Source organism: Mytilus trossulus, chromosome 4 (assembly GCF_036588685.1).
Source record: "Mytilus trossulus isolate FHL-02 chromosome 4, PNRI_Mtr1.1.1.hap1, whole genome shotgun sequence".
NCBI lineage: Eukaryota > Metazoa > Mollusca > Bivalvia > Mytilida > Mytilidae > Mytilus > Mytilus trossulus.
The window spans coordinates 16,769,985-16,795,926 of record NC_086376.1 but is presented as its reverse complement, the minus strand read 5'-3'; the positions used below and the strand labels follow the sequence as shown (position 1 = coordinate 16,795,926).

Genomic DNA, 25,942 nt, shown 5'->3' with positions numbered 1-25,942 from the left:
GTTTTGAAGTTAATAATAACATATTTAAAAAAAAATCCTCGTTGATAAATTATGAAATTGATGAACAAACGTTTCAGTTCCCTTAGTTTGACTGTAAATGAATTTTCCAGTTCTTTTTATTTTCCCGTTGGTCATTTGGTTCAACAGTTTGAACACATATTAACATCCGACTGTCAAATGCTAAGATGTTATCATTCCTGATAAAGGTAAATCTAAATATGCACTTCGCACACACGAAATTTATAAGCTGTTATTTTCATATAGTAGAATTTTCCGGTAGAATATTAAATAAACCTTATAGTCATCATGGCCATAAGACTATACTGATACATCTTGTCAATTAAAAATAATATGATCAAGAATACTATTTTTTTTAATTTATACATAAAGACACATGTTTCGTCTACAAAACAAAATTTTCTAAAAATCCCCATTTAAAAATAAAATTCAAAACTGAGATTCCAAAGTTAAGCACAGATGAATTTGATTATCGTTTTAGTTTTGCTTTACTCATTAAAAACTCCTAACTTTCCTAAGTTGTATTTAAATTCTTAAGTTTAGGCATTCTGGACGATTATACAAGAGCATCAGACTTACGAATATATCATAAAATGTGAACGGAAATTGTCTTTAGCCTGACATTTTATACTATAAACATTGTGTAATACGTAAGCTAGGCAAATTATCAGAAATATGATTTTAAATGAAGCTGCATGTACCATACTTTGGTACATATTTATGTAACAACAAAACCCAGAAATGTTAAACTTGTAATATTTCATCGCCGACAATAGAACCTTTCATTATAAAAAAAATATGTAAAGATTGTTAATACAATTTTTGAAAATATGAATCGACATTTGTTCTAATAGTAAGTTATAGATTGGAAAGAGATATCACAAGTTGTTGGAATACTGTTTTTAATGTAAAACTTCCGATAACATCCAACAAATGAATTAACCGAACAATAAAAATACGCTTAATGACTATTGATCATTTGATTATGTCTTGTCTCAATAACGCCCTTTTCGATACCAAATATTGTTTACCGCAGGTAGTAGCACTGTTGGAAATTATAGAATCTATTTGATCTGACTTAGGTCGATATATCATGATCAAGAATCATTGTGAAATGCACTAACCACTTGGTCAAGAAAACTATCTCTTGCTGAGAATACGACTTAAGAAACAGTAGTAAATAAGGAAAGGATTACGATGATAGTTTCTAAAGATGTCCGAAACGATGAAACAAACGTATAAAAAAACAATAATACAATCGTTATTCATCAACAATTAATCTTTCTTAAATATTAATACAAGAAATTATGGATGTAAACTATTATCTTTTTTTTTTAAATAGGAATAAAAGAAGCTTAGGTGTATACACCAATGAGACAGCAATCAAGCGACAATAGAAACAATTGACAACTGAACCGGTCCCCGTACGGCCAAGAGTATACACAAGATGCTTGGATCTAAATCGCTGCCAATCTAGAAAATTTACACAGAAAATATCCCATCAACAACACAATATCAAATACCACGAACAGTTAGAATTATTGAATTAAGAGCGTATACTATTTTAGAAATTAGATTCCCAACATCGGGTGGGCACGTGAATCTGTGGCGATTTTTTTTTTTTTTTTTTTTTTTTTTTTTTTTTATCTCAAACTCCCAATGTTAATCTCCTTCAAAGGAAGTACAAAAGAGTGATTGTTGGTTGCTTAACGTTCAGTTGCAAATTGTTACTTACATAGTAAATGCATGCCGAACGAAAATAATACGTTCATGGAAATCTAAAACGTCTTTGAAAATTCGAGCTAAACTAACTTTATGACCTTTCAACACTTTATAAGTTTAAACCAAAGCAACACATCGTAGTGGTGCGGCGAAAGTTAAAAAAGTCGCTTAGTTAACGAGTTTAAATTACCTAAATACCTCATGGGATTTTAATGGCTTAAAATGTCATTCGATTATTCAACTTCTGAAAAATGTTTGTCGTCAAAATCAAATGTGGTACAAATTACGTTAAAAATAGCCTTAACTGACGTTACCCAACTTGCATCGTATACCCAACTGCTGATTCGGTACTCATATTTCATATTAAACACGTTCTAAAAAATAATTTGTGAACGAAATTGGTAAATATAGTTATTCTTGAACGTCATACAATTCAAGAGCATTTTCAAACAGTCCTATATGGAAAGCACAATGCATCTGAAAATGGTTGAAAATAACACTGAAAAATCATCGTTTTTCACCTAGCATTATTTGCACGTGCAGTATAGGTGTATTTTAAAGGCACAATAATTAAGCCGCCGTATAATACTACAATCGACGCGATTTACTTTTTGCAATTAATTTCTTATTAGATAGATATTTGGCTACATATCTGCTTTTTATCGAGATTTCAAGTCCGAATATTTGTCACAAATTTACCGACATTGTTGTGGTTTCTATTTATAGTCCAACATTTAGCATTTTTCGAAGGTTGATTGTAGTTGTTTTCAAGCATATTTCTTTTTCATTTTGTAATATCCGAAGCTTTGTGAATAATTTATATTGTTTGGTATCATTGTAGGGTTTGTTTGGTTTTCAGGTGTGTTTGATTTGTTTTTTATTTCATCAAATGGGCAATTTATCAGTCTCATTAAAACTAGTCCCACCGGATGCCAAAAAAAGAGAGTGGAAGTTGGTGTTGACAATTGCATTATCTGCCGTTCTGTTGATGATGAAAATTGAATAACATCAACGGAATCTGAAAGAAAAAGCCTGATAAATGCTGCAGCAAAGAGACGTGATGATTTGTTCAGGTTTTTTTTAATGAATTCTGCAATGCAATATCTAGTGAATTAACCGTATTTAGGTACCATAGGTCATGTTTTAAAAGCTATTCTTCAGCTGAAAAGGAAACACCAGATATAAATTACGATTTATCTTATTCTTTGGTGCCTGGAAATATTAATCACCCTCTCAATACATCAAAGTGTATTATTTGCAGCAAAATGTCACATAAAAGGGGGGAAACATTACATACCATTTCATCTGCTGAACGGTTAGCCAATCTTAAAGATGCTGATGTTAGAGCATGCGACGCTGAAATGATTAATCGAATAGATAACGAGAATTTGCTCAATAAAGCAGTGTATTATGCAGCATGTCTGACTACATACTTGGCATATAGACCAAAATCAACTGATAAATCATCGTATGATTTGGCATTTGAAAGAGTGGTTGAAATTATAAACAGAGACCTCATTTGTGACAAAAGATCTCTTTTATTGTCATCACTCTTGAAAATGTACCAGTCTTTTTTACCTGATAAAATAAGTAAGACCTACTGTAATTCCTCCAAGCTTAAGGCTAAACTTGAGAAGCACTACAAGGATGCCATTGTATTTTTTGCTCAACAAGGACAAGGTAAATCTAGTATTGTATTTGCTAGCGACATTTCCATTGGTGACGCTGTTAAGGCAGCTAATAGCATCAAAGCAGAATTAGAATTGCTTAAGATAAAAGCCGACTTGAGTATATGTAGCTCCACCAAAACCAATGAACAAACCTATATGCATATACTCTATGCAGTCGCCTCAATATTAAGACAAAAAATGGAAAATGTATACATTACCGGAGATTATTATCCTGTAAATGACGAAGTATCATTGGAAATGTCAGAAGCAATGTTGCCAATTAGTTTGATAAGTTTTATCACTTGGCTTCTTGACAAAAAGCCTTTTGAAACATTTTCTTCAGTACCAATGGATATTTCGCATGATATTCGAAGAAAAATGTGCTGCTCTCGCACAGTGCCTGGTGTCAAATTGTAGTAACATAATTACTCCATTTAGTCTTGGTCTTGCAGTACAGTTATATCATGTGTGTGGATCAAAGTCTTTGATTGAAAATTTAAATGCACATGGTTTCTGTGTCAAGTATGACGAGGGTCGGAGGTTTTTGACTAGTGTTGCGAATGCTGAAATAACAAAAAAGTCGGTATTCAACCTCCTTAAAACAAAACCAAGTCCTTTCAGTAATCTTGTAGCCTTAACACACGATGATGTTGATAGTGCGGTAGTTACTGCTTTATACGACTCAAAGTGCAAATTTAAGAAATATCACAACGATTTAAATTTGCTGAGACATCAGTTGGCTATCAATAAAGATAAAAGTCTTATAAAGCTTCCACCATGTTAATCCGTATTTAAGCAACAAGTACTGCGTGCAATTTGGCAAAGCAAAGTTTGGGTGTCGGCAAATTTGGCCAACCCGAATAATGGCTCCTCATGTGCTTTTGGTTGGAAAACTGCACAAAATGACAAGTTAGAGCCAGTTTTCTTTGAGGGACAAATGGCGTCAGACTTTCTACAAGATCTTATTTGTTCGTGTAAGGGGAAAAAGGCATGCCAGGAAGCATGTGTTTGCAAGGAGCGGGGTCTTCCTTGCACTGATATATGTTTCTGCCAAAATGTAGGAAGTTGTAATAATGTGCAGTCAGTATCCGCTGACATAGCTGATGACACAGATGAAATATCATGAAAATAGTTCTTGTTACAATATTTGATAGCTTTATTTTGGTTTGCTATGTTTTTTCCACGTTTCATTTTTAATGAAATTAAACTCATCATAGATACTAGTACAAAAACGATCATGTCTTAATGTTTGAATATTTTCTTCAAAATGCTTGCTCTCATTGTGTAGTTTACCACTCCAATAACTATATTATATCAAAAGGTATCCTTTATAGAGAAAGTTCATTTAAGGAAAACTCAGTGACATGTCTTATCCTTGAAAACTGAAAGGAAATTTATCACGACTGCAAATTTTTATTGTTTGATTTATAAACTATGCATGTCGGATACTCTTTTAAAAACTTTTATCATAAAGTGTTCAAGAAATGCTACTTGTCTAGGTGAAATATCAAGATTATTATGCTACTAGGTTTTTATTAGGCTTTAATTTTTTTATACCACTGACTACCTTCAAAAAAGTTGATATAACGTTGTTTTGACGTCAAGTCCAAATAAAAAAAACCAATTTGTATGAACTAACACATTGATACATATTAATACTCATTTAATTTATTGAATAGATTAATAATTTTGAATAGCATCAATGGTATTGTTTCTCGAGATGAAAATATGAATATTTTAAGTGATGACCTTTGACCTTGATTTTCGTCATAATGGTACCAGCTTTCATATTGACGACACATATTTTCAAAAAGTACATGATTACAGCTTTCCAATGAGCTATTAAAAATCCATGAGGTATTTAGGTAATTTAAATTTCTGAAATTGTCCTCTCCGCCGCTCCACTATCGGTCTATTTATCACACCTTTAATTTCGGTAAGACAGTTATATAATAATTGGTAAATATTAAGGTAATTTGAATCAAAAATCACAATATAAATAGTCTCTACGTGTATTTTTGACAAAAAAAAGCATTAGATGATCAGTTTAACAAATGATTATTTATATTTTCTTATAGCTTGAACGAGGATTTATCTCTTCCACTGGTCTATAAATATATCTAACACTCAATTGAATGCGGAAAGTTAACTACACATTTCAAGTTCCGTATAGTGTCTATTTGATAACAATGCAAAAGACCACATTTTGTTTCCAGAAATAACCATAAACGGTTTGTCATAATAAATAATACCATTCAATATCCCCACTTATGTTAAAGTAATTGTATTTTTTACACAGTTTAGATATAAAGACGAGGATGGATGAATAATAGTGCAGTTTATTGAAAATAACATGACGATGATATTTAAGAAGATCGAGTTATATGTAAATTAAATGTAAAAGAGACACGATTCGTACGAGGCAATGTATCATAAACAAATGCAATGTTTTAAACGATAATTGGTATATAATACTTCATGACGAGAAGACCAAGAAAACATTAAAAAAAACTCGAGTTAAACAATTTTGTCATAAATTTGCAATGAAATTAAAACCCTAAGGCAACAATTTTATATTTGAAAGTAAGTTTAGATATAGATAACGAAATTTAATCTTATAACGGTCTACGTATATTAAATTATTCTAAAAGGCAAGAAACAAAATAATTTAGTTGTGGTTCCCCTTTTTAAATCTTGGGTTATTTTGTCTTGGTCGAAAAGACTTATTGAAGTCCTTGTATCAGAAAACAATATGAATAAGAAAGTTAAAAGTGGCGATAAACACCAAATAATCCATCAGTATACACATAAGACAAAATAAAAGAAAAGATATACACACTTACCTTTCTACACACACAGATACCAGCGATAAAACTGAACAATATAATGACACAACCAAGATATATCTGTTAATTTTACACAAAACTCTCCCTAAAAGCCAGCCACGGTTCAGCCTGAATTGTACGATTTCCGGAATACCAAACAACATGATCAGAAGATCGGCAATCGCAAGGTTCATAATGAATATATTTGTCACTGATTGTCGCATCTTTCTGTCTAATAGTATAACACAGATAACTAGAACATTGCCGAAAATTCCTACAAGTCCGATCTGGCAAAAGAGAATAGAAAGACCAATAAGTGTCTCTGTGGTGGCTGGTTCGTCCATGTTTAGTGATGTCCCATTCATTGTTGACGCAGCAGAACAGTTTCCGGACGGTTTGGAGCACGAAATATTTCCGTTAAAATTATCAGAATTGGGAACATTGACATTCAATGGTAACAATAGTGTCGAGTTGTTGTCTCCTTGCCAAGCCATCTTGTTGTAAACTGCATCTGTAAAAAGCAATCGTCAATAGAAATGAGGCGATTTTGTAAGACAGCGATGTTAATCGAATTATATTTGTATCTGCGAGTTCCGGTTATCGTTTGTTTATAGAAATTATTGCTTTTATAAACTCGATCAGTCCAAATTAACTTCCCAGTAATTTTCTCTAGGCTAAGATAAACAGTTTACAATAAAAGTAAAAGTTTTCCAAATAAACAATGGTTAATAACAGGGACCTTCACAGTTTAACATTGATAACTTACATCTGTTCGGCACAAAAATTTACGGAATAATTAACAAATTAACAAATAAAAATTCAAATAAATAAATTCCAATATAATTCTTTCTACCCAAAGCAAACAAGACACTATAGTCATATTGTAAGATATTTGAATTTCTATATAAATCGATAAAAAAAAACACTTTATAAAGAAGTATTTAAAAAATGAATTGAAAACATACTCAATGAGACACTAAGCAAATATGTCCTTATTATCTATAGCAATGATCGTAACACACAACATTATCACGTATTACAGCCGGCAGATGCTCCCAATTGTCAACAGTTCTGAAGGTAAAAATTTTAATCCGCTCTTGACTATTGTAAAAAATCTCAACAAAATATATTTATAAAATATATTATATAAATAAAGCACAGATGCCGAGTGTTTGCCCAGCGTAAAAGTGTTGAATAGTTATAGTATAAGTTAATTTGATTGGCGGCCGACCATACTTAACAGTCACACGTAACAGATTGTGGAAGTATTATAGCAAATCTGACACTGCGAGTATGACATTAAAATGCCAGTAATACTTTTCTTAGGTTGATCAATGAATTGATTTGAAGGCATCTTAAGACAAATTCAAGTATCTAAATCCTTTCTAAACATTGTTCTTATCTTCATCAACATTTGATTGATAGCTTAAATCATAATTGTTTAAAATATTGATTATATACTATCATATCTATGTTCATCTGGTAAGCGGTTGTATCTGGAAAGAAAATAAATATCTTACACGAAGGATGAAAGTATGAACATGTATTTAGCGCTGATATTTGCTACTCAAAATTTAAGTTCTTTGGATGCTTTTATAGCATAATTGAGGAGATGTGTTATGATTGCCAATGAGACAAATATCCACCAGGCTACAATGAAGTGATAGCAAAAAGTAAAATGAAAAAGATTCGAAACTCCAAGAAATATTCAAAGCGGAAAGTTTTCTTTACCAAATTGCAATTTCAAAAGCTGAAACACATCACACGAATGGAAATCAACTTGGTACAGGAACTTCCTTATTTTGAAAGCGGTGCATTAAATCACGTTTTATAGCTAGCTATAATATAATAATTATAGGCCACTGGTAATCTTTCAAAAATGAGACTATTGAAATGACATACCGTATAGTCAGATATGACAGACTACGACATGAAAAATGTATTTTCTATATAAACGAGAACACTAACCGTCTAATTCGAAAATTAAAAAAAATCACGAGAAAAAAGTTCGACTGAAACTATCCAACGAGCAGTTTGTCTCTATTCTTTATTATCACAATGCTGTTCTGGCATCAATATTTTTCAATACCAGAATAATGATAAATATGTCTAAAATTTAAAGAAAAAAATGTTTTGTACACATTGCAAATTTTTCGTATTAAGAGACTGTTTCTCCAATACCCATGTAGTAATAGATAGATACAATCATGACAAAGACTTTATACCTCACTTGATGCATTGTGGGAATAGAATTGTATAACAATGTACTGTTTTATGCATTATTTTTTTTTTTTTTAGATTATTCGTATTCAACTATTACACGAAATTTTAAATAATTGAAAATCTTGAAATTTCACGTCCCAATGCAATTCATCTCAAGATGTACACAGGCATTAATTTGATCTTCAAATAAGCAACGTTCGAATAAATTTTCTGTATATAATTAAATGAAAAGTGAAAATCTAATAAAACAATAGCAATCATTTGTAGTCGGTTTGTGTTTTCCTTATTTTCTTGGTGTTCCCTTTTTATTCATTTCTCAGTTTTTATGGGGTGGAAATTAAAGAAGAAAGTTGAAATACATTGTTGATGTTGTCTTTTAACCAATTTTAATATGGAAAGAGTGGTAAGGCCTGGTGCAAAAAGGTAATATTTACAGTTGAAGAGCAGTCACATAAAAATACGGTCATCCCTTGTGAACGGTAATACCTCTCTTTGCATTAATCTTTTGTCGACCTAATGTAATGTAAAAATTATATCCGTAAAGTTATTATATATAAATTATGGACATTTTCATACTTTTTTCGCTGTTTAAACACAATTATAGATTTAAGATGAAAATAACATCACATACGTTCGGTTGATTTCATTAAGATGCTGTTCAACTCGTTAATTTTTTTAGAAGTACTTTAAAAAGTATTATTCTGTCGTTTCTGAATAGAAATGTCTGTATCCTGATTTAAGTCCACGTATACACGCAGACAAACATGGAATTTAAACAATCAAAAATGCATTTCATCAAGCGAATAAAGCCAGGTGTTTCGAAAGGGTAGGTAATTAGAAATTCATATCTAATTTTTGAATATAATAATACACTTTTTTGGTTAAGTTTAGACATGATAGTTGTTTATAGTGGATTAGGATACAAGGTATTGCAACTTATATTTAGCCCCTTCCACTTTGCGGTTGCGACTTTTGTTTGAAATAACCGGAATGGAAACATAATACGACCGTTTCACGTGGGTTAACTAAACGGTATAGTTTATTTAAAATGTGTGTGACTATGCAATTCATGTATTTTAAAGTTGACAGTATAAAACTTAAGTATTGTGTTTGTCATAGATCAAAGTGTAAATGACCACCCTTAAAGGTCTAGATATATGGTCTCTTTGCTTTGTAGTATCCTTAATGTCAAGCATAGTGAAAATTCCATTAAGACTCTTCAATATCTCGATGAAAACAGAGTTGCGTATTTTTTATATAACAACATACTAAAGATAAAATAGTTAGGAGCATAAATTGCACAAGACCTTTTAATTTTTTTCTGAAATTGTCTTTTTAATAGATAAAGAAATTTGAGACGACTTTGTCGTTTTCTCACGACCTAAAAAGAAACAGTTCCTAACTATGAATCCTCTGGTTAATCAAATCCCTCAATCATACAAGTTTATCTGCACTTTTATGGTAAATTCATCTGTTTCAATAAGATAAATACGATTAATCCCCTATTGCAATATTTTTTCACTACTCTTATCCAGTAAAATGGCTAGACATAATATGATTCCTACTACTGTTACGCAACAAGGACAACAACTTGGATAACATCCTTAATTCATTATACCTTTATATATATATACATGTATAATTATTTTCTGTGACTGTATCTTACATTAATTTGTAGGATCCTTTACTATAGATAATTTAGCTGATCTGTAACAATAACATCTTCATGCCTTATATAAATTATCATGTACTGTAGTACGCCGCTAGATTAAAACTGACGTGGAAAGGTAACACATGCCCACCGAAAGCTCTTTTTTGAGAGCCCAGGTGGTCGTGTGGTCTAGCGGGACGGCTGCAGTGCAGGCGGTTTGGTGTCACGATATCACAGTAGCTTGGGTTGAATCCCGGCGAGGGAAGAACCAAAAAATTTGCGAAAGCAAATTTACCGATCTAACATTGTTGGGTTACATCAACCCAACAATGTTAGATCTGTAAATTTGCTACCCAAGCTACTGTGATATCGTGACACCAAATCGCCTGCACTGCAGCCGTCCCGCTAGACCACACGACCACATATATATATATTTATATAAAGATTTTGCTCAACCTGATGTTCTACAAGTGCTATGGGAGAATTCTAAATTTTTGTCCGAATGTCTATGGTCTATGTTTAAGAAATTATCAGGAAGACTGTTCTTAATACCAAAACTTATTCAATATAACGGCTTTTGTCTTTCTTTTAATCTCCTTCATGGCGATGTTCTTTTTGAAATCCTTTTATGTTCCTTATATCTTGCTATACATCATCTTCGCTAGCCAAGGGTATCCACTCCCGTTCTCTTCGTGAGTGGATCGTAACCCTTGGCTAGCAAAGATGGCTATACATATGCTTGTAGACTATTTGTTATTGTAGTGTTGGACGTTTCCGTAATCACAACTCTCAGACTAATTAAATTGTGGTATAGATATTGAGAGTTAAATAAAACTTTGATTATACTAAATTCGGCATTAATGATCCTGCTTTATGGCAGACACATGCCATGATTAAAAAGGTATCTCTGGAAACGCAAACTCTAAGAGACGCGTTTATTAGCTCTTCATTATACACAAATTCAATTACAATTGTATCATTCATAGCAAATCTTTATATTACACTTACATATGATTAAATTTTTTCTCTTTTTTTCTATTTTAAATTTGAAAGTCTAACTTATTTATTATTATTGACAATGCGTACATATGAAAGTCTAACTTCTAAATAATTGACAATGCTTTCTTACACTGTGTAAAACGTTGCTACTTGAAAGTTATTGAAAAGTATTAGAGAAAACATAAGATAGTTTCATAAATAAAACACTTGAAAACGCTTATAGTATAACTGATTGCATTTTTTTAAATTTGATAAGGTGTTATATAATATTATATTTTTTTTTAGTGTTATTTTGAAATATCGATATAATTGAATTATATATACATGATAGTTTAACTGCAAAAAGTGTAAAATATAATAAGTAGTCGAGAGCACCTCCAGAGATTGTCTCTTCGAGATATGCTTGATCTACTGAGAATAAGATGTTGATGTCTGATATTTAGAATCTATCCACAGCTTGTTAAGATCATTGAATATTGTTTTTATTGGTATAAATATTGATTTTGTTATCAGTAGATTAAAAGCTAACTTAATATTACTAGTATGTTATATACATATACATTTTCATGGATCTACAATCTGTCGATACCTGTAACTTGGCATTACACAAGGTCATGTTTTTCTCCGGCTGTTTATGACGTCTTTACACTAAATCCATTGTATGTTGGATGTGTACGGATTGATTGTTTAGTCTTAGAGGCATGCTTTTTTTTTTATTAGTTGTTATAGTGGCTTTGGACTAACTGTCAGATAACTGCGAGTACTCTCAGATCTGTTTATTGTGTCTTTTTTTGTCGGGATGTATAAGTACCCGGCCACGTCCACTTGTAATTTTTGTCTATCTGAGGAGTTCAGCCTTTTTCAACTGATTTTTATAGTTCAGTCTTATGTTGTACTGTTATACCACTGTCCCATGTTATGGGTAGGGGTGGGATCCCGCTAACATGTTTAACCCCGTCACATTATTTATGTATGTTCCTGTCCCAAGTCAGGAGCCTGCAATTCAGTGGTTGTCGTTTGTTTATGTGTTACATATTTGTTTTTCGCTCATTTTTTACATAAATAAGGCCGTTAGTTTTCTCGTTTGAATTGTTTTACATTGTCTTATCGGGGCCTTTTATAGCTGACTATGCGGTATGGGTTTTGATCATTGTTAAAGGCCGTAGTGATCTATAGTTGTTAATGTTTGTGTCATTTTGGTCTTTTGTGATAGTTGTCTCATTGGCAATCATACCACATCCTCTTTTTAATATTAGATACGAGTCGATCTGGAGCTAATGAAATGATTTTTTAGAATACATTGGAAGTCTTTTGGTACATGTAACCTCTGTACATTCTGAATCTATTTTTGTAAATTCGAGGTTATTTTTAAATACTTTTTAGACGTTTACCTCATAGCTCTTTTATGATATTTATTCAAACAAAACATAATTTTTGAAGTTTGATTTTTTTAGTTAGTACTTAATGTATGTATCAACCTTTGTCAAAACGATTTCAGGAGGTTACAAACAAACAATTAATAATTTCAACAGTTTGGTTTATCACACTGTTAATCATAATCATAATGATAGATAATGGAGCTCCTATTCGAGATATTCGAGGTTTTTTTTAAATGGCGTGAAAGGCTGACTCGGATTTTTACCTTACATTTGCTTGGTATTATTTGGGTTTAAAATCTTAAGAACAAAAATCAAGAATCTGCTTAAATTTTGAAAAAGGCCTTTTATAAGCTATTGATGTTTTATTAAAAGAAAAATCGGTGTTTTTGGGCAAAATATTTTACCTTGTATTGATGGGTAAACAAAGGGACATCTGATACCAATTTCCAAACCTCACCAAGTTCATCCTTAAAGAGCACAGATCGAAGAGTTTTATGTTTCGAGTGTTCATTGACGTTCACAAAGCTTTAATACTCATTTTCATGGAAGCGATTTTTTCCCTATCTATTAACTGGATTAAAGAAATATTGTCATTTCCGTGAATCTCTTTCGCTACCTATATTTGTAAATTTATGATGAGAGGGCATCAGTTTGACTGTACATGATGTTATAATACCCCGATATGTTTGATGTATACATACAAAAGAAGGTGTGGTATGACTGCCAATGAGACAATTCTCCGTGAGACAAGCGACCAAATACCACAGAATTAACAACTATAGGTCACCATACGGCCTTCAACAATGAGCAAAGTCCATACTATATAGTCAGCTATAAAAGGCCCCGAATTCCCAAAAGTAAAACAGTTAACACGATAAAACTAATGGCCAATTTATTGTAAAAAAATCCAGCGAAAAACAAATGTGTTACTCAGTAACAAACGAATTTGTATGCAACTATTCCTTAAATAGCTTTGGTTTATTTTAAGTGACTGTCTTGATTTTACAGTAAAACTTCAGCAAACTCCTTAGTAACTTTGAATTAAAAGCATTACAATATAATTTCCTTGACATTTGCTCATGATTTTAAAATATCCCGAAATAAAAAGTTTGTACTTCTTGAAACATCTATCTGTTTTTATTTTCCATACATCATGAGATGCCATCAAACACGTAAGACACAAAACAAGAGGCAAACTCAATAGTATACAAATCTCTTAATTTTCTGCTGTTACTGTAGTGATTGAAAAACGTAAACTAAAACAGACCCCTCCCCCCCCCCCTGATACATGTACAGAAAAGATTTAAGAAGATATTGTATGTGTGCCAATCAGACAACTCTTTGTCCGAGTCAAAATAGTAAAAGTAAAAAAATATAGGTCAAAGTACGGCCTTCAATACTGAGCTTTGACTCACACCAATCAACAAGCTAATAATGCTCCAAAAAATGACTGGTGTAAAACCATTTAAACAGAAAACCCAACGGTCTATTCCATATAAAACAACATGAAACAAGAAACGAGAAACACTTATTCATCACACCAAAAAATGACAACCACTGAACAACATGTTTCTAACTAGGACAGTTGCAAACAAATGCACAGGTGCAAACAAAAAGTCTGTAAAAATGACAAATAAAACAATAACAAAACAACTCACCTACTCCCACAACACCAAGAAAGCTTTCATACTGAAAAATCTTCAATAATGAACAATGCTGCAACAATAAACAATACTCACATATAAAACACAAGACGGTTTCTGTGATGCATCTTTGAGCGTATTAAAGTATAATAACTAAGTCAGTATGTTTGATGCTTATGTTTTGTCATATAACAAGATATGGATAAATCCTATTCTGACAAAACTTCCGATCTAAGGATTACCCAATGAAACGTAACATAACATGGTCTTACATTTATTTCGTGATATATGTATACGACATAATTTCAAAGTAATAAGGCCGTTGCCGGCTCAATTGTTTTAAGGTTAAATATCTGAGTGTATATAAATCACAGAAACTATTTCCACGTTTTACAGAGAATTAGACCTTCTGTTACATTAGTGACCAAAGTTTCAAGCATAATTCCAACAAGTGTATTTACAGGATTAATTTATATTTTTCATGTAAATGACCAATCAAACGAACATAGATCGATATGGGATGTACTTTATAACGTATTTGAAACTAAATACAAATAAATAGTTATTTTATACAAAACGTAAAATATTCATGGTCAGGCAGCCCGGAACCGAAGATAGCAATTTATTAGACATTATGAATTTAAAGTACAATCAACTGAAAGATACCAACAAACGTGTAGATGCATACATGAAGACTATCTCATTTTTTTATTATTATTTCTGTCAAAGAGTCTATGTTTTCTATCATGAGATCCGTGTATTCACATTTTGCAATGTTTCCAGGTTGTATTCTTATTTTGAGCACTTGTTTCAATTAACAGATACGTCATATTACGTTCATTGATTAATTGGTAATTTGAAGAAATGTTATCATATTATGCGTTTTTATATGTACATGTTCATAATACTGATAACAATCTGCAATTGATTAAAATCATTATGAAGAAGAAAACAAAACACCATCCCAACGACAAAAGGACTCCACATATGGTATTCAAAAATAGAACAGTGCTAGTTAATATATGCCAAAAAACACGGGGAATATACCGTCAACACCAAACTCGTAAAATTAGAAAAAATCAGATAATACACCAGACAACTTCATTTTAAAGCGAACCAATAGACTCAACAAACAAGGAACATGTAAAAACATCCACTACTATACAAAAAGGTTTTCAGAAACAATGAATATAGCATGCGAAAGATTAGAGTTTGTTTGAAGCTTTTTTACATTTACAATTGTATTTGAACATATTACGTTAGAAGAAAAAGAATTTTAAAATGAAAATACTTCAGATGAATCAAGAATGATATATCAATATGTCTTCATGAAACTTTTTTACATTAAAATTTTCAATTGAATATGAATCAAGTAAGAAACCAGAATTAAAAATGCAAATATCTCCAGCTGAAACCAGACATTGACATGTTGTCTATCACGGAGATGCTTCAATACTACTTACATAAGAATGTTGTTGGATAATGTTATGTTTTATTTTTATGCACATTATCAACGTTGTAAGTAGATGACATGTAAATCTATGATTTTATATCTTAATATCTTAATACTTTACTTCAAATTAATTTTATCAATAAACAAGAACAAATGAATTAAATTACTCATTTGATTGATAATTTCAAACTTAGAATATTATCTTACGTACTTTCTTGAGACCTATAAAATAAATATGTTCTTGTAAAAACCCACAAAATGGTAATAGGTTACTCTTTAAACCACACCACATTTTGTGTTATATGTACCTGTCCCAAACCATAAAGGGGTATGCAATTCAGTTGATGCAGTTTGTTTCTGTATACCATTACACATTTTGCATTGTACATAGTTTTACAGTAATACGTTTGTTTTCTCTTTGAATTGGTTAACGTTTGTCATTTCGAGGTCATTTATAGCTTGGTGTCATCTATTGATGCTAATTTTACGTCGTTTCCGATAGAAATTTGTCTAATTGGGATTCCTACCACCTGTTCTTATTCTTGTATAGTCATTGAAATAGGAATTTATAAACAAAATAAGAATAACAAGTTCTTTTTTCAATGTACTAGCTTGTCTGCTTGAAAAAAACTACAATGCCATTTCCTTAGATGTAAAATGCCTTCTGTTACGTTAATGACTTAAACTTGAAGCGTAAAACAACAACTGTATTTAGCAAGGATTACTATTTTTTTCTTGTGAATGACCAATGAATCGAAAACGGATTACTACAAAATGGGGTTTTGTATTCTGCTTGTAAAACATAGCATGACATGCATGCTGATTACATACAATGAGTTTGAGGCAGTAAACTCTGGATTTGGACTTAACTTAGAAAATTAATGATTTAAATCGATAGGATTGTTGCATATAAATAAAGAAAAGAGAAAAAAAAGTATGATCTTCAAGTAAAGCTCCATTTTACATCTGAATTTTGTGTGGCCACTTTTTCATTTTACTTACTTTTTCTTGAATACTATCGTTGTTTCTGATTGATAAACATTAACACGTGTGTCCATGTGTTTAAAAACAAACTCTTTTGCTATAAATGCTTGCTAGTACTTTTCTGCATATGTCGGACTCGGACTTAGTTTAAACTGAGTTTTGTTGTGCGTATTGCTATGGTTTTATTTATTCTGCATTTGCTAGAGGTAAAGGGGGAGAGTTGAGATACCAGAAAACGTATGTTGTTTTGCTTGTCTTAAGTCGGACCGCTTAATGACATACGATACAGTTTGATCCCGTATTTACAGTATAGATGAAAATATTCATATAGGCTATGCCTGATTAAATCAAATATTTAATAAAAATATATACCTTCATGTGCTACTTTTTGAGTTAATGAGGTCGAAATTTTGTATATATGCTCAAAATTCGGATTTGTAGCCGTATTTTCCTTTTCGAAAAAAAACCCATAACTTTTGTGTTTAAAAAGATAAACACAAATTGTTTTTTTGTTAAATAATTTGTTATTTCTGTAATTTATAAGTATTCTTAACTCAAGACTCTTAAAAGAGCCTGTCTCGCTCACCTTGGTCTATGTGCATAAAAAACAAAGGACACTGATGATTTCATGACAAAATTGTGTTTTGGTGATGGTGATGTGTTTGAAGATCTTCCTTTACTGAACATTCTTGCTACTTAAAATTTTCTCTATCTGTAATGAACTTGGCCCATTAATTTCAGAGGAAAATATTTTGTAAAAACTTTAAAAAAACTTTATCAAATTAATGAAATGTTTTAAAAATTAATTATAAAGGGCAAGCAGTCTTTAAGGGGTCTACTGACCATTTTGGTCATGTTTGACCTATTTGCAAATCTTACTTTGCTGAACATTATTGCTGCTTACAGTTTATCTCTATCTATACACAGGCAAAATTTGCTCACATGAATTTCACATGAATCTCACATGAAATTCACATGAAAAATTTCACGTGAGATTCACCTCAATCGAGCTTAATATACATGAAACTCACGTGAAAATTTTCATGTGAATTTCACATGAATTGAGATTCACATGAATCTGATGTGAAATTTTTCACATGAATTTCACGTGAAATTTACAACAACAAAAACTTAATATTTTTCATCATTTTGATTAAATTTAAAAATTAAGATGTTATTTAAAATACTCTATTTTCAAAATTCATATGAATTTCACATGAAAAAAATTTACGTGATTTTCATGTGAAATTCAATTAAACAATTGAAAGAAACCATGTCAAATTTGCTCTATATGCTTTGGTTTCAGAGTTATAAGCCAAAATATACATTTTACCCCTCTGTTCAATTTTAGCCATGACGGCCATCTTGGTTGGTTTGGCGTGTCACCGGACACAATTTTCAATCTAGGTACATTGTACCTAAATGATGATTGTAGCCAAGTAAGGTTAAATTTGGCCCAGTAGTTTCAGAGGAGAAGATTTTTTAAAAGTTAACGACGACGCGACTCCGGACGATTCCGGACGCCGGACGCCAAGTGATGTTAAAAGCTCACTTGGCCCTTTGGGTCAGGTGAGCTAAAAATTGTGCATTTTTTTTATCAAGAAATAACTCATATTTATCAAATGGTCATGAATGTAGAAAAAAAACGTAATTTTTGCTGTAAAAAAATTGCACTATTTAGTTTTATAAAATTTGGTTCACATAATATCCCTGCAATATAAAACAAAATGTCGTTTTAAAAAAAGGGGTCTATGCACTCGTTTTCAAATTAAATCAGTTTGACTGATAAAAATCAGTCAAAAAATGCATCTTTTCCTGGTATGTTACAGTTTGACGTCGCGATAATAACATTTTACGTTAGCAACGTCATTACCTCCCCTGTAACTGTATCGTATGCCCTTAACTAATGACAGGGATTTAATCAATTACAGCAATCCGTATAAAAGAGGGACGAAAGATACCAAAGGGACAGTCAAACTCATATATCTAAAACAACTGACAACGCCTGGATGATGGCTAAAAATGAAAAAGACAAACAGACAAACAATTATAGTACACAAGACACAATATAGAAAACCAAAGAATAAACAACACGAACCCAAACAAAAACTAGGGGTGATCTCAGGTGCTCCGGAAGGGTATAACCTTCAACAATAGACAACGCCCATACCGTATAATCAACGATTAAAGGTCTCAACATGACATAATGTAAAATAATTCAAACGTATAAACCAATGGCTTTGTTTTATGACAAAACACAAACGAAATAAGTGTATCTCCAAGAGAGGAGATAGGGGTTAAAGCTATTCCCTAAAAACATATTATGATTCTCAATTTGATGAAAAAATATTGAGGTCAAGCAGATGATAAACAACTATTCTGATTTTAGAATTTTCCCAAACCGTATATAGTGTTAGTTTCTTAATAAAATGACTAGAAAGATAGCGTAGAAAAACTACTAAAATCTGATTTAGACAAAAAACTACATCCCTCTTAATAAGTAAAGATCAGTGACATATATCAATAGTCGAGCAAAGCAACAAATCAAGGGTGGCAGCAAAAGAATGGATGAGAATAAATTAAAAAAAAATGCCATGTTTAACAACCACGCAAAGAAATGTAACTCCGATATATATCAAGTCTGTATAGAATAAAGAGATATTTTAATAGTTGCCAATGAGAAAATACCACCAGATTTAAATGATATAGAAAAAGCAACTAGAGGCCACCGTACAAACGGCCTTCTGCAATTAGCAAAACTCAACCATAAAAGACCCCGGTATGATAAAATGAGAAACAATTATAAAGGAAAAGAATCAACATACTAATAATAAATTGCAATTCAAGTTCGGATTTTGTGACTGTTATTATCGCACACAAGTTTAAAGAAATTTTAACTTCTAGTACGAATATCATATTAAGCAATCAATAAATGGTAAACTTTTTAATAAGGTTCAATAATTTGTATACGATATTTACTGTGGTTCTATCGACACTGCGAATATAAAAAATTGGTTGAACACGACGAGTGTGATTGGTTACTGCTGTCTTAACGTCTGGTGCTATGGATCAAATTGTTCGAAACTAGGGCTTTGATATAAATTTATCTTTTAGTTATCCTCACTTAATATTTTAATTATATTTTATACTTTGTGATGCCCGTGACAGTTGGTCTTTTAAAATTCGTTTTATTGTCCGTCCTATAGTTCGTTATAGTTTCCAAAATCAAGCACAATTACTTTACTCTGGTTTCTATCGGCAATTTAGAAAGCAATTCTTTGGCATAACATATTATAGACTTTTAAATTTATACAAAGGCGGTTGTCATTTTGTATCTGCAACTTCTTCAGAACCACGTAATTGATTTTAACGAAACTTTTTAGGAATCGTTTAGAGGGTAGTAAAAATCATACGGTCGTTTATATCTGCAAATACTGAAAGAAAATGGCCAATATTTATCACATTTTGTCGAATGTTTCCATCAAAGTAGCAAAGCTTACCTGCAGATGAATGTGATCGGTCCTCATAATAGATTGAAAATACCGAAAATAGGAAAATAATAGGGTCTACATGTAATTAAACCCGCCCCAAACTTTAAAGTATACATGTGAACTGTTAAATACTTTTATAGACGCTATAACTGTGTATAAACTAATATTAAGTATACATAAAATACTAAATCAATAATTTAGATAGAACAGCCAAATTTAATACATATTTCTTCTTTAGTGAATTTTCTTAAGTATTTTTTGGTGTTTCTATGGTACATAAAAAAAAAGAAATCTATTTTCCTCTAAATTGAACAAATTAAAAGTTCTGCCTTTCAGCTCATTTCCATCAACTTATTTGTTTTACTAAATATTTTGTTTACTTTACAACACCTATAAAGTTAAAGAAATTATTCATTTTTATTCGAAAATTATATATTTATAATATTTTTTGATTGATTGCCTGATTGTTGTTTACTATGTTCAGTGGCAAACATTTCTGAGTATTTTAGTCGACAATGAAGCACCAATAAGTAGTCACTCTATTCACATTTGTAGTTGATGAGATGTTATGGGTAAAAATCAACAGGACAGCAACCTCAACATGACAATACAGAAATACACATAAATTGGATATAGTTGCTTTAATCATCCATAATTATCATATTAATTGTGTATTATGATATTGATCACGGGTTATAATGTTATACTTTTCTGTTTCAACTTTTATATAGAAAACAATTAGGTTCGCAATACGAAATAAATGTTCATAGATAATTAGATATACCAATAAAAACGTACGTTGTGTTTTGTTATAAATGATTTTTATAGTAAGATACTATTGACACAACTTAATACTTTAAAACAGACATATGTCATTTACATCTTTTACACACTTTTTGTAAAATTATAAAATTTGACATTCAGCTTCTTTCCCTACATGATAAATGTTGGTCTTCAAATAACGAGCTATACTCACAAATTTATAAACTTTACACTGACATGAAGTACAGCAAATAACGACATCAGATTAGCTATGTAAGATTTTATTTCTGAATTCTTGATTTTAAGTGTTTTGTAGGCTATAACATCAGTTCACACCAACATGACTTAACCAAAGAAATTACATGGTCTTGTTAATCAAGAGATGTCAGCGATTATGAAAATAAAGATAACAAGTAACCATTAACGGTGTCAGTTTTACTGCATCAGATATGCATTTCAACTATATAAATGTCTCATCAGTGACGCTCGATTAAAAACCATATAAAAGTTTTAAATAACTAAAAGACTCAATAAAACCAAAAATAAACAAACTTATAGCCGAAGCTCGGATAATATACTATTATACACAAATTTTGACATCTATAAATGTAAATATCGAAAATGTTAAATCTGTCGCATAACTTATATTAGCCATTTAAAAAATACACGTATGTGCAAAATAGAAAAGAAAATCTCGCGCGGAAAGGCCGTACGATAAAATGACCCAGCATTGAAATAGGTGTAAATAAACCGTCCTCAAAATAGAAAAATCCGTCTGCTTATCACCCCCTCCCCGAATACCCCAATAAAATTCCAAATGGTCTCCCCTTTACCAGATACAAATACCCCACCCCATCAAAAGATCCAAATGATGTCCCCTTACCCGATACTGCAGACTTGATAAGATATAAAGGCCCTACCTTGAGCATGGTATTCTGTATATAGATACATTGAATGATTTACTACAGAAGGAAGAACACGACGATATCAATTGAATGAAAGTTTAAGTGTCAATCAATTGTACTTATATATTATTTAATGACCGATTTTTCCCCACAACTAGCAAAGGAGACATCTGATAACAGTATGACCTAACCGCAATCACATGAAATACTTTACAGCTAAGATAATGTTAAAACACCTAACCATTACTGTGGTGTTGAAATGTCTTATGACTCAAAACTGGATTTTTCCATGGTAGGATATTTGAAACATCTGCAAATATCGTTATAGTGTTAATGTTATTAACCGATTCGAATTGTTTTAATTTTCATTATTTTGAAGAAAAAAAGAGTAAAATCACAAACAAATACTGAACTCAGAGGAAATCCAATTGGAAAGTCCATAATCACATGGCAAAATCAAATGACAAAACACATCAAATACGAATGGACAAGAAATGTGCTTATGTTGTGAGTTTTAAGGTGTTTTCAAACTATAAAAGTGGTTGTTCTGCTTTGATTCTAGTACAACTTCCTGGTCCTTTACATTTTTTTCTTCTTTTGTCATGATGCCTTCATGTCTCATGAAGTGAAAATTACTACATCTTATGTAAAGTTGAATCACAAATGTTTAAACTAACCGATTATGTCAGTTTGTTTTGTTCACACATCGTTGTCAAATTATGTTAATATAATGGAATTTTATTCGACTGTCTTTCAAGTGAGAGAATGTCTGTACCAAATTAGGAATATGAAAGTTGTTGTTTGTTCGTTTGATTGGTTTGAGCTTTTGATTTTATCATTTGACTTTCCGTTTTGCGATTTTACTCTTAACTGAAATACAACTTTAGGGCAATTGTCATTGTTACATGAACTTTTTTAAACCCTCAGTGCAGGGTTTGATTCTAGTAATGAATTTGTTTTGTTTATCCTCACCTAGAATGACGTAATACATATACGTGCACTGTAATATCTTGATTTGCATTGCAAAATGCAGTATCTATCAACAAGTTAGAGATAGGAAAATGTGGTACGAGTGCCAATGAGACAACTCTCCATCCAAGTAATAATTTGTAAAAGTCAATCAATATAGGTCTGAGTACGGTCTTTAACTCGGAGCCTTGGCTTACACCGAAGCACCCCCTCCCCCCCCCCCCAAAAAAAAGAAGACTAGAATAAAACCATCCAAATAGGAAAACCAGTAAAAAAAAACGTATTGATACATACTTATATTATTACGGTCCTTATGTAGAAAAAAGTAAAATCACAAAAAAAGAAACATACGTTTACGTTATTTGTACTCCGATATACATAAACCATATCGAATTGATTTATAATTTATACTAATAATTTGTTCAGACGTAGGATTGACACATTTTTGTAATAACTTGTCACTTTGTACTCATAAATTATCATGATAAATAAACAGTTGATATGATACACTTCAAGGAATCTTTAATTAATTTTATTTATAACGTTAGGTCAGAAATTGACTGCCCTTGATTTCTTTTCAGTCAATATATATTATTAATAAATTATATATAAATGAGGAACAGGTGTATCTCATATAGATGGATCATTTTAAACATGTATAAAAAAGGCGTCATTTAGATTCAAAAATAATGTTTCATTAATATTTTAAGTTTCATCACTTGTGTATCAAAAAACATTCGTATACAAGATCATAATTTAATTTATCTCATAATAGTTTAGATCATAAAAGAATATACACCTGCTGCATTTTATTCTAAACCGAACAACGCATGCAGAAATATTCGACCTCTATAATTTCAAAATCTGAAAGTACTTACAATTTCATTATTTAGAGCAGGCGGGTATATCTATCCGAAACAATCGGTTGCGACAAGCACTGCTCGATATTCGTATTCATGATCTTTTCGAATGATTCTCTTCTTCCTGTACTAATCTGTTATGTGGTAAATGATGGTATAGGCAGTTGATTGAGATCTGCCAAAGTAGGGTCAGTAGATCTCAAATGTCGACTAGGAGTATGGTCTGGCTTATGACAGTCCATATATTTGAAAAGCGTCTGTTTTAACTCGAGCTCACAGCTATCCAATATTTAATGTAGAACCTGATAGGATAAACTCATTGATGGTCAACAATAAAGGCAACAGTAGTATACCGCTGTTCAAAACTCAGAAATCCATGGACAAAAAACAAATTCGGGGTAACAAACTAAAACCGAGGGAAACGCATTAAATATAAGAGGAGAACAACGACACAACACCGAAACGCAACACACACAGAAACGGACCAAGCATCAGACAAAACACCACGAGAATAACAAATATAACATGAAAATCAACATTACGTCAAACAAGCAAGAACAAGAGTCTTTTGGCAACATAATGCCATTTTTGTTCGTGAACACACGATACTTCTGTCGTGTTAAATATCCATAATCAGTGCATCTATCATATCCTCACGCGCCAATTACTTGGAGTTACCACTTTAAGACAAGTACATTTTTTTGTACTTCTATTTGCATTTGTATGAAAAGCACTCAAACCACTAAATTTTATACACTTTTTCGTATGTTCAAATGAAAGATCGATTACAGCTCTCATTTGAACAGTGCTTTTACAACAACAATAAGGGAATCGTTTATATAAGGTTCTTGTTTTGATTTATAAAAAAAACTAACAACAAATACATCGAAGACGATATCATAAAAATTTTTTTAATGTAAATTTCGAATTATAACCCTAGGCCTTGTTCATATTGATACAAAATATTTCAAATGCAAACAATCATCTTACAAATTTTCAGAACTATTTATGATGTTTCGACACTGATCAGACATCTGTCATGGTGGCTACATTGACACAGTTTTACATTCAACATCGATGATATACACATTCAAATCTTTCTTCCGTTTAACACTTTGTCAATTTAAAAGAACTTTATAATATGAACGCTTTATTCAGCATTTCCTAAAATTGAAATTAACAGAACACACAAAAACATGGGAGCTAGAGTCACTTTGTAAGCGACACAGACAGAGGCTTCTAATCATAAAGTAATGACAAACAATGGACTTAATATTTAGAAATACAAAAGTGAGACTGAAGAAGCCAATAAGAAGGTCATATTCGAAAACGAAATAAAAGCAACGAGAAAAACAAAGTAAAAGGACGACCGAATGCACAGACAACATTCTACAAATCAAACATTTATATATAACACACAGGTATGACGAACATTATCTTTATTAACATGTACAAATAGCCGAATCTAGGTTTTGACAGGTATTTTACATTATTCTTTTATGTTTAGGGTTTTTTAAACGCACTATGGTAAGACGTCAGCGATCATTCCAGAATGAATGCTGTATCAAAACAACAGAAAGAAGTCTTATTATTTCCCTCATCTTTTATTGATGATAATAAAATTGAGAATGACAATGGAGATTTGTCAAAGAAACCTCAACCCGACAAATGATTTGAAAAGAATACAGATGAAAGCATATATAATGAGATCATCGGAATTGGAATCCCATGCGTACGATTTGTGTTGTTAATACCTCTGCACATAGAAGAAGAAAAACATTGGCATAGAAATACAAAGTCTTGCCGATTGTTTTTTTGCATACAGTAGACAACTTATCGAAGAAATAAGAAAGAGTAAGAAAATGTAGTAGAAACGAGCACAACCTTATCTAATAGAGAAATTGACAAATACACCTCTTGAGATTACTCATCTGACAAACAAGTGCATCATATGGTATCAAACAAGTTCAACAACAAAAATTCATGAAAATGCTTTCAAATATCAGGAAAGAATGCACCAGTGATGTTTGACGAATTTATGTATAATGAAAACCTTTTTGATTGTCATATCAACGTTAGCTATGTTCTGCCATCTACAACTTTCGATAAAAATTGATGCCTCAAAATTCAGTTCTGATGGGTCGTGCTTTCAAAAGTATGATTGGTACATGTTTCAAAAGACATATCAGACCTTCAAATTCTAACACAAGGGGCTCACCTTTTCAAAAAGATCAAAATCAAACTGAAAGAGTTTCATTCCAGAGCACAACACAAGATGTTTTTTTTTTAAAATGAAACACATCTGCAATTCCTCAGGTTTACCGTTGGTAGTGCAAGGATGTGCACAGAACTGACATTAGATGCGTCAGTAGCTGCATTCAAAGGGAA

At 31.6% G+C, this 25,942-nt stretch overlaps 1 protein-coding gene across 1 annotated transcript in view; it reads right to left on the bottom strand.

Annotated features, from left to right (window-relative positions):
• LOC134713763 (neuropeptide receptor 15-like) overlaps positions 1-6,770 on the bottom strand; it is a 50,697-nt gene extending 43,927 nt beyond the window's left edge. Inside the window, exon 1 of the mRNA XM_063575051.1 lies at positions 6,254-6,770. Coding sequence (XP_063431121.1) covers positions 6,254-6,729 — 476 coding nt within the window. The 5' untranslated portion in view covers positions 6,730-6,770. The remainder of the gene's footprint in view (positions 1-6,253) is intronic.
• Between the last annotated feature and the right edge of the window lie 19,172 nt (positions 6,771-25,942).